The 11,000-nt window shown below is 33.1% G+C and overlaps 2 protein-coding genes across 2 annotated transcripts in view; both read right to left on the bottom strand.

Moving 5' to 3' along the window:
• The window catches only part of rgs9bp (regulator of G protein signaling 9 binding protein), an 8,661-nt gene extending 5,595 nt beyond the window's left edge, over positions 1 to 3,066 (bottom strand). The window contains exon 1 of the mRNA NM_001327915.1: positions 2,589 to 3,066. Within this exon, the coding sequence (NP_001314844.1) occupies positions 2,589 to 2,678 (90 nt within the window). The 5' untranslated portion in view covers positions 2,679 to 3,066. The remainder of the gene's footprint in view (positions 1 to 2,588) is intronic.
• An 805-nt stretch (positions 3,067 to 3,871) lies between these two features.
• Positions 3,872 to 10,667, bottom strand: si:dkey-86l18.10. Its single transcript, NM_001386808.1, has 6 exons — positions 10,439 to 10,667; positions 9,462 to 9,524; positions 6,926 to 6,976; positions 4,737 to 4,769; positions 4,183 to 4,257; positions 3,872 to 4,082 (listed from the first exon to the last, which is right to left on the bottom strand). Exons 1-5 carry the CDS (start codon positions 10,496 to 10,498, stop codon positions 4,186 to 4,188), a joined length of 279 nt encoding a protein of 92 aa, NP_001373737.1. The 5' UTR covers positions 10,499 to 10,667; the 3' UTR covers positions 3,872 to 4,082; positions 4,183 to 4,185.
• Positions 10,668 to 11,000: the final 333 nt, after the last annotated feature.

The following is an 11,000-nucleotide window of genomic DNA, read 5'->3' as shown; positions in this document are numbered from 1 at the left end:
GGGTAGAGGGAAAGATGAATGCAGCAATGTACATTCTGAGACATCCTGACTAAAAACCTGCTTTAGAGTGCTCTTGACCTCAGACTGGGGTGACGGTTCATCTTCCAGCAGAACAATGACCCAAAGCACACCGCCAAAAATATCAATGGATTGGCTTCACAACAACTCAGTGAATTTCCTTGAGTGGCCCAGTCAGAGCCCAGACCTAAACCTATTGAACACCTCTGGAGAGATCTAAAAATGGCTGTACACTCATCACTTCCCATCCAACCTGATAGAGCTTGAGAGGTACTGCAAATAAGAATGGGCAAAAATTCCCAAAGACAGGTGTGCCAAGCTTGGGGCATCATATTCATAAAGACTTGAGGCTGTAATTGCTGCCAAAGGTGCATCAACAAAGTATTGATCAAAGGCTGTGAATACCGATGCACATGTGATTTTTCAGGTTTTTTATTTGTAATAAATTTGCAACAATTAAAAAAAATATTTTTTCACATTTTCATTATGGGGTATTGTATGTAGAATTCTGAGGAAATAAATGAATTTAATCCATTTTGGAATAAAACTGCAACATAAAAAAACGATGACAAAGTGAAGCGCTATGAATACTTTTGTATAAATAGTTTTTATACTGTGAAAAAAAATTCTATGGCCCTACAATGTAAAAAGCAATTAGTTGACATAATTATTAAGTAAACAAACTACGGCATGTGCAAAATTATAAAAGTTAAGTCAATGGAATGGCGTCATTGTGGCACAGTGGGTAGCACGATCACCTCAGAGCAAGGTTGCTGGTTTGAGCCTCAGCTGGGTCAGTTGGCATTTCTGTGTAGAGTTTGCATGTTCTCTCCATGTTTGCGTGGCTTTCCTTCGAGTGCTCCTGTTTCCAGGTGAAATGGGTAAGCTAAATTGGCCTTAGTGTGAATGAGTGTGTATGGGGGTTCTTCAGTGATGGGTTGTGGATGGAAGGGCATTCACTGCATGAAACATGTGCTGGATAAATTGGCGGTTCTTTCCGCTGTGGTGACCCCTGATTAATAAAGGGACTAAGCCAAAAATTACTGACTTTTTTAAAAAGTGATATCAACTTTCAAATAAACGTGTCTATATTCATTTTTTAAAAGAAAGTAACTAATCATACTTACAGTGTACCCCACCCTATCCCTAAACCAACACCCACAGAAAACTGTGTACAGTTTTACTTTCTTAACAAAAAAACTCATTGTGATTTATAAGCTTAGTGAAATGAGGACTTCAACAATGTCCTCATATTTATCAAATTCTTGTAATAACTGTGTATTATCAATACATACATTATACAGATTATACAGATTTGTGTTCTAATATGCCCCCCCACACACACACACGCACACAGAGCAGAAAATGAAGCAGTGGTGCGTAGATCATCCCTATTCACTGATAGTGCCTTTTCACCCCAAGGCTTGATGAATACAACATTATAAGATGCTTTCATGTTCTGCCTGAAAACAATGAGAAATGAGGACACACACACACACACACGCACACACACACTCACGCACGCACCTCAATATCTTTAACAGGTCTGTTATTACACAAATGATAGATGGTAAACCAATATTGATTGTCATCATATATGTCATTTAACTTTTCACCCAATCATAGAGAATTAGTTTCTGCTGCAATAATTGTAAAAAAAAAAAAATAATAATAAAAAAAAACAATAGATACATTTTGTTTCTATTTATTTATATTTGTACAATATTCTATGCATTGCATTTATTAATTTATTAATTAATCAAAAAATTATGTATTATATTAATTTATTTTTTATTTTCAATAGCATTGCATATTATTATATTTATCCTGTTAGAAATGTTAGAACATTTCTAAAACATTTTGTTGCTTTTAACAACTGATGTATTTTATCTATGCCATGATGACAGTAAATAATACCAGATATTTTTCATGACACTTCTATACAGCTAAAGTGACATTTAAAGGCTTAACTAGCCTAATTAGGGTAACTAGGCAGGATAGGGTAATTAGGCAAGTTATTTTATAACAGTGGTTTGTTCTGTAGACAGAAAAAATATAGTTTAAATAGGCTTATAATTTTGTCCTTGAAATGGTGTTTAAAAAATAAATAACTGCTTTTATTCTTGCCCAAATAAAACAAATAAGACTTTCTTTAGAAGAAAAAATATTATCAGACATACTGTGAAAATTTCCTTGCTCTGTTAAACATCGTTTAGGAAATAATAGAAAAAAATAAAATAAAGGGGCTAATAATACTAACTTCAACTGTATATGCAGGGAAATTCATCCGATTTATATGTTATTATTATTTTTATTTAGTATTCAGATTTGTTATTTATTTATTTTGTAATATTTATTAATGTAGTCAACATTAGGCAATCTGAATGCTGACTGGATTCGAAAATAACCCTTCATTTAACATTTTCTAGGTATATTTTTGCTGACTTGAAATATTAGGTCTTAAATGAACACAATATTAGTTACACTTACATACAATACAACATTCCTTTACGTTTTTTCCCTTGATGATCAATTTTGATTAGTTAAGGGATCCTTTAATAAGAACTCACCTTAATGAGTGAGTCCACCATTGCTTTTCCCTCTTGCAGTGGCTGAGTCGAACTTCCATCATCAGCGACCTTGTTGTTGGACAGTGGCATTGAGTTGCGTTTTCAAATGTAAATTTCAAAAGTTATCATCCACCCTCAAACTCAACAGCCTATAAATACACTCCTCATCTCAGCCGGAGATAACAGCCGTTCATTTTTCAGCTGATGGTCCTAGAGGATCCTGTCTATCAGCTGTCGGAATTAAAGTCTTCAGTCTTCAAGAAGACAATAGAAGTGACAAGTCAAGAGTATGAAAGGTTCAAAAGTTTCCAAAAAAGAGCAGAAAAAACAGGTGTCTGGATTGTGATGTCAAAGTGTTGTGTGATAATCCGAGCGGTTGACCCTGTGCAGAGGCCGTGTGGTTAATCTCATTATACACTGCTGAGAGATGCGGAGACGCTGAGAGAACCACAGCCTCAGATCACTCTCGCTTTCTTTCTGTCTTTCTTTTCATTCTCTCTCTCTCTCGCTCTCTCTCTTTCTCTTCATATGTGTGTGTGTGTTTTGCCCTGAGGTGTAGGTTGTGTCCAGCTTTGTAAGTTCTTGCAGCCAATCAAGAAGTCTAATGTGAAGTTGCTTTTTTCTAACAAGCTCACACAATTAACTATAACATTTGAAATGTTTATCTGAATCACGCTCAATATAAATCTAAATATACACTTTTTAAAAATGCATGTGTGGACTATGGTCAGGTAATCGCTAGTCTCCTCTGTCTCGGGTCAAATTAGATTAGGGGCATGTTAAAATAATCCCTTTAGATACAGTATATCTGCGGGGTTGGTCTGGTTATCCCATCTTAACCATGACAGTACACAGACCATACAGGTGCAAAGCAAAATTTAACAAAGGATATTAATTTGACGTAATACAAAGACAGAACAGTAAGCATTAGCACTATTTTGAAATGCTGTAATGTGAATTTATCAACAGACCATTGGTTTTCTCCATACACAGCACCTATAATCTTAGGGTTTAAAACCAAGAGATTATAAATCAGGTTTATATGACATTTACCATTTGTAGTTCTTCAGGCTAGCTGGCCAGAGAATGTATAAATATTTGTGTATTTACGTTAAATAAATCAGATTGGTTCATTTGAGATAATTGTTTTTTTTTTTCTCAGTTTTAAATCTGGATTAATTTAGCCAGTGGACAAATTACTTCAATTATTTTTTTCCACCAAATAATGAAAGTAGCATTTTTAAAAAGCATACATAGTCATAATACACAGAATTACTGTTTAGGCTGGTTAACTTGGTGAACACTGTTTATTTTTACATTTCATATACTGTACTATAATTATAGGTATTTATCTCAATATTTTATTATTCAGTATGGCACAGATGTATTGTTACAGATGCAATGATAAAAAGATCATTCAACAAACAGTGAGGTATGTTATTTTTATCAGGATTTTATGTTGTTTTGTTTGAGTTTGCATAAGTTGTTTTATTTCTGCGGAGAAAAAAAAAAGAGTTGAACATTTTAAAAACAACTTTCACAAATAACATTCAGCAAGTTTTACTTTAAAGTGCAATATTTAAGTAAGACTTACCATTTAAAGTAACTTGTCATCAGGGTTTTGTAACTCTTGAGTAATGTCTTGTGTGTTGTTTTGAGGCCATTCATTCTGGTAAAAGTAAAATGTAAAACACTTCACTTTACACGAGTGACTCATTCCACTTAAACTTGACAACATTTTTGCTTCATTAAAGTGCTACTTCAACATCATCATCAAAAAAAGAAAAGTTCTGTCATTATTTACTCATCTTACATGTCCAAACCAGTTTGAGTTTCTTTCTTCTGTTAAGCACAAATTAAGATATTCTGAAGAATGTTTAAAAAATAGCCATTGACTTTCATAGTAATTTTTGTTCCTACTATGAATCTCAATGGCTTCCAACAATTTAAATAAAATCTTGTTTAGTGTTCAACAAAAGAAAAAAAATCATAAAAGTTTACAAGTTTGAGTAAATGGTGAGAAAGGTTTGGGGTACACATCCCTTTAAATTTTCATATTAAATTGCACTAAAGGGATACTTTCTTTTAAAAAAAAGTTTTGAGGACATAATTTCATAATTGAGGAACAATCCTCTCCAAAACACTTACTTGGGTATTATTTACAAATGTATTGTTGGTCATCTGTTGTGGATAGAAACCAGAACAAATATTAAAACATAATACAATACATATATAAAAACTTTACAGTTTTTTTTATGATCACTTAAGCACCTTTTTTGTAACTATTGGCTATTTTTACAAAACTCTACACACCAATAAGAAAACCCTTCACCAAGTTTGCAAAACAATTCAGTTCTCTTGCAAAAGCTTATAAACCTTGCTTAACTCTTCAAACCTTTGTAAAAATTTTATTTTTGTATCAAACATTTAACACAAGCCATCACATTAATAAGCACACAATGCGCCAACTACACACTGATGGAATGAGTAAAAACGACATCTGGCTTTTGCCTTCTCTGAGCACAAGCTAGGCTATGTCAGTTTGAGGTCATACCTTTCTCATAGCTCTGTAAACATACAGGGATCCAAACTTCAAGTACCGGTGTTTATTTACACACATCAAAACAAACATAAGTGTTTTTCCAAGTCAAAATACAAAATAGTAATTTCACTGAGAAAAAAAATCAGACTACATAGTGTCGTCTCTCTGGGTCCAGCCACAAAATTACATCAACATCACATGCAATGTCCTCTAGTCCAAAGTACCGGGGAACATATCTTCTCCCAGGCCTGATATGATGCCCGGTCAATGTCCCCACATGCCTCCTGCATTGCCTGTAAAAGGGCTATGCATTGATGGGGATGACTGTCATAGACCTTCCAGCGTTAAAACTCTTCAATTGGATTCAAGAATGGAGGGTATGGGGTACAGTGAAGAGTGGGTGATCTGTAAACCAGTTGTGGACCAAAGCAGCCCTATGAAAACTAACATTGTTGTCCCATATAATGACGTATCTGGTCTGCTCTGGTCTCTGAACTTTGGCTGATAACAAAGTGAACTAATTATCTAAAACAGTTTTCACATGTGACAGTGTGCCAGACAGTTGGCAAAATAGTGTAAATAATAGCCATACATGTGTATAGTGTGTATAAGTGTGTTGATCTTTTGGAAATTCAGTGTAAAGCAGTGAGTTGTGTTTACAGTTCCACAAAAAGAGTGCTGTGCAGTAAATTGTACCTACAATTTTGCAAAGTGTGTGTTACAAAATTGCAAACTGAGTGCAGAGAAGTGTTTGTGCTTTTAATTTTGCAAACTCAGTAAGTGGTTTTGCTATTAGAATGAATCTTTTTATAAATTGTGCTATAAGAATCTCGGTTAGGGTTTACGCAATTACAAAAACTGTAATGCAACAAATCTTACAAGGAATTTTTACTGTGTGATCAATTCAATGAATGAATTAATTATAGTGGGCAACGCAGTAGCGCAGTAGGTATTGCTGTCGCCTTACAGCAAGAAGGTCGCTGGTTTGAGGTAGGTGAATTGGGTAGGCTAAATTGTCTAGAGTGTATGAGTGTTAAAGAGTGTGTATGGATGATTCCAAGAGATGGGTTGCAGCTTGAAGGGCATCTGCTGCATAAAACATGTGTTGGATAAGTTGACGATTCATTCAGCTGTGGTGACCCCGAATTAATAAAAGGGACTAAGCGGAAAATAAAATGAAAAAATTAATTATGGTTTATAAGTTGGTTTACAGCAAAAAGATCCTCAGCTGCTCGCTGTAATTGAATTTAACAGGCTGTGCTTCATTAGCTTTTTGTGGCTGTGCATGAGGCATTGTGGTTTATTTATTTAAACACCAGCTATGCTTTATGTCTAGATCAAACACAATAAAAAAGCATTTCATATTTTGGCAATGTTTTTGTCTTTTCACAGTGTAATACAGTATAATTGCTTTATTATGGTTTAGGCTTTTGAAGGCACATTCCCTTCTTTATGTGCATAAAATAAAATAAATAAATAACTAAACAGCTACTTTTATTGTTTTGTGTGAAAGTGGTATATTATCATTAAAAGTTAAATAACAAATAAATGATACTTTTCGTTGTGGCTGTGAGTATTTTGGTCAACAGTGATGAAATATTTTAAATCTGAGCATTCAAATATTCTAAAAAACGGCAAAAATGATAAAAGGGAGATGTAATACCCTCCTTATGCTAAAAGTGTTACCAAACAGACAGACAGAACATTTTTGCTTTCATTTTCAGTCATATTGAAGGTTTTGTAGTTAAGATGTCTGCTTTAAAGAAGTTAAAAGAAATATTTACAGACTACTTACCTTCTTTTCCTTATCCTCATGTGCTAAAAAGGTGAAATCATTATCCGAATTCTATGTAAAATAGAACATATATAACATTATTAATACATGCACACACACACGCACACGCACACACACACACACACACACACACACACATATATATATATATATATATATATATATATATATATATATATATATATATATATATATATATATATATATATATATATAAAGAATTATTTAAAATGACTAAAAAAGCTAATTTATGAGGTGCCGTGTTGCACTTAAATCAAACTTTGCTTATCAACACATACATAAAACACGTTTATATACACCTATACTACTGGATGTTCAAAACAACACAGATGAAACTTGTGTATATACATATAAACTTGACGCATGAATACACCCACACACATGCACATACATATAAACTTGCTGCATGCAAACACACCTATACACACTCGCATATACATATAAACTCGATTCTCGCATAAAAACCCACATTTACACACATACATACAAACTCGCAGCATGCAAACACACCTATACACAATCGCATCTACATATAAACTCGATCTATGCATATACACCCACAACAACACGCGCACATACACAAACTCACTGCATGCAAACACACGTATACTGGCATATAGCCCCAATGCCTAAACTCAGTGCGTGTATAAACACCCAAAATAACACTCGTGCAGACATACAAAAATAAATAAATAAAATTCACAAACGTTATTTATCACGAATCTGGTTATTGCAAAGCTTATGAAATAGAATTAATGTGATTAATACAGGGATTAAATGTTAAATTATGATCATATGTTATATAAAATATTAATCTATAATAAAATATAAATAGACTATTCAAAATAAGATTTTTATTTTTATTTTAAACTTTTTAATTTAATTAGTTAATTACATACACAAATATAAATGGACAGATAGACCTTTAAAGGATGTTTAAAAAACAACCAGAACTATAAATATAAATGTATACTCAAACTAAACTCCTCTTTCCTATTCCAAATGTTAATGTAGCCTATAGCCTTCTTGTTTTTTTTTTATTCTTATAATTTTTATGCTTTTTATATGTTTTTACAACGTGGGTGTCAAAATTGCAAGATTTTGGTATCATTTTGATTGTTAATTATTCAGCATATACAAAATAAAATAAAATAAAATAAAAAACCCCCGCTGATTAAAAGTCTCTGCTCATCATGTTGGTCAAGTTAACCCCCATGGAAAAGCTATATATATTCTCTGGACACTCCTTTTGTGTTTAATAACTACTACTTATATTTTTACAGCAGCTGGCATCCAGCATTTTGGTGCATTAGCCTGTTTATTGGTGACAGGAAAACCCACTTAAGTGCATTCCTGCCCCCTACTGGACATAAGTGTGTATTATAACCCTTGACGAATAGTGACACCAATAATAAAACAAACATAAAAAACTAAAAAACTAATATTAAACAAACATATTTTATTCAAAATGATTATTTAAGCAACCTTATATTTATTAAACCATAATAACATTTCCAATAATTTAATTACATAATAAACCTTTAATTTTGCAGGAGCATTCCTTAGCATTATCTTTTTAGAATTTTTTTTGAATTAGCATAATCTACTTTCATAATTCAACAGATGCAATTCCTCCATTAATCGCATTATTTCTGTTCTTAAGCCTTGCAATAACATGACTCATGACAAAGAATATTCTTGTTCATTAGGCTCAAAGGACTTTTACGTTGAAATTAAACTACTTCCTTTTAAAGTGAAATAACTTCCTTTTACTGTGAAAATTCATGCATACACACATATGAAATCACTTGCATATATGTATATACACAACTAACTGTATATATGTTTGTGAATTTTATTTTGTATGTTTGCACAAGTGTCATTTGGGTGTTTATGCACACATCAAGTTTATATTCTTATATGAGAGTTTATGGGTGTATATGCATAGATCAAGTTTATATGTATATGTGAGTGTGTATAAGTGTGTTTGCATGCAGCAAGTTTATATGTATGTGCGTGTGTTAATGTGGGTGTTTATGTGAGGATCGAGTTTATATGTATGCGCGTGTGTATTTGGGTGTATTCATGCGTCAAGTTTACATGTATATACACAAGTTTCATCTGTGTTGTTTTGAACATCCAGTAGTAGAGGTGTATATGCGAGTAATTTATAGGTGTATATACACGTGTTTTATGTATGTGTTGATAAGCAAAGTTTGATTTAAATCCTACACGGCACCTCATACTAATTTTAACAATCATCAAACACGCCTGTATACGATTTACAGAAACACTCCATAGGTTTAATGTATTTTATACTGCACCAAACACTTATCAAATGGCCTGTTTTATAAATAAACTAACTGAAAGAAATTCAGTTGTAAGGTGTCTGACTAAAGAGGAAATGCACAGCTACCTTTGTTGTTTTGTATAAAAGTGGTGTTGTCATATTGGAGGTTTTGTAGTTAAGATGTCAGCTTTGAAGAAGTCCAGAAAATAATTTCAGACCACTTACCTTTTTTTCGTCCTCATCCATATCTGCTAAAAAGGTGAAATCATTATCTCCATTGGCCGAACTCTGTATAAAATAGAATATATAAATAAATATATATATATATATATATATATATATATATATATATATATATATATATATATATATATATATATATATGTATATATTTGGTGATGGCAGCTTAAAGACGTCTCTCATATGGAGAATGATGTCACATGCATTGCTCAGGTGATTTTTTTCCACAGACTTCAAGAGTGTAAAGATCTTGATGGTTCTGTAGGTCTGAAGCAGCTAATATAAATTTACCATGATGAAGGGCAGAGAGTTGCTAAACAACAGAGAGGGGTCTGGATGCAGACCTGGTGCAGTGCAATCTGAGCTGGATCCAATGCTTTTTAATGTGCTCACCTAACCCCACACCTAACTCTACCCGTCACAGTGACGTCACTCATTCGATTGAGTGCATTGTGTCTAACACTGCATCGCTGAGTGATGCAATCTCAGCTTGCATCATAAAGGCTGCATACAGATACAATTGAAACAACTACTGAGAGATTTCAGCTGTCTGTGCTTTCACTGCCTCTTTACAGCTTCCTTTCTTCATGTGTTCCCTTTTCCCTGTCATTTCATTTTACCACACATAAATTAATTTGTTAACTAATTAGATTTTGCATAGATAGATTTCTTTTGTTGTTATCAACATCCCGTGATATTTTCAAGTCAACGCCACCTTTAGAAATATGTTTTCTACAAATGGTCACATCTAAAAAAAAACTACTTATTTTCCCTGCTGTAGCTATATAGATAATTAAAAATGACTAAAAACCACAAGCATCAAACACACATAGCCTACAGGAGCACTCCATAGGTGTGTAATGTATTTTTAATAATGTAAAACACTTATCAAATGGCCTGTTTTTGAATAAACTAAATGGAAAAAATCATGTTGTCAGAATAAAGAGGAAATGTATACATACCTTAAGTAGCAGTGCTAGCAAACAACCACACAGAACACAGATGTACACTCCTGACTTCATTTTCAGTCATAAGTGTTGGAGGTCTTGGAGAGGTTTCAGCAGTTTGTTTAGTATGTCAAACCTGACTTTCAGCTGGGAGGAGCCATGATCAAACTGATGGTCATTCACCTGCTAATGTTACATCCTGATCAAACTATTGCAGTCCATGCAGGGTTGGTTGACTTTAACTGACTCACGCATTGATTCAGTAGCTTTTGATTTGTAACCAAGACTCTCAAAATGTCAACACAAAAATATAGGCTACTTAAAAATACACAAATAGTGTCTTTGAATGTTGAAATATTTTATAACGTTTACACTGATTTCCCCATCAGTAATTCATCATTAAATAAATTTTAATTAATTTTTGGCAGTACAAAACTATTTATTATGCTGCCTGACATCACTAGTCTTTATCGTAACTGGTAAACACAGTTCAGTTATTCTTAACGCTACTGTAATATTAACGTGTATTTTATATCAGAGTTAGTTTTTTTGTTAATACCTTTACACTTTAAAGTTT

Source organism: Danio rerio, chromosome 7, assembly GCF_052040795.2.
Source record: "Danio rerio strain M-AB ecotype USA chromosome 7, GRCz13ab, whole genome shotgun sequence".
In the NCBI taxonomy this organism is placed as follows: Eukaryota; Metazoa; Chordata; class Actinopteri; order Cypriniformes; family Danionidae; genus Danio; species Danio rerio.
This window is presented reverse-complemented; position numbering and strand designations above follow the sequence as displayed.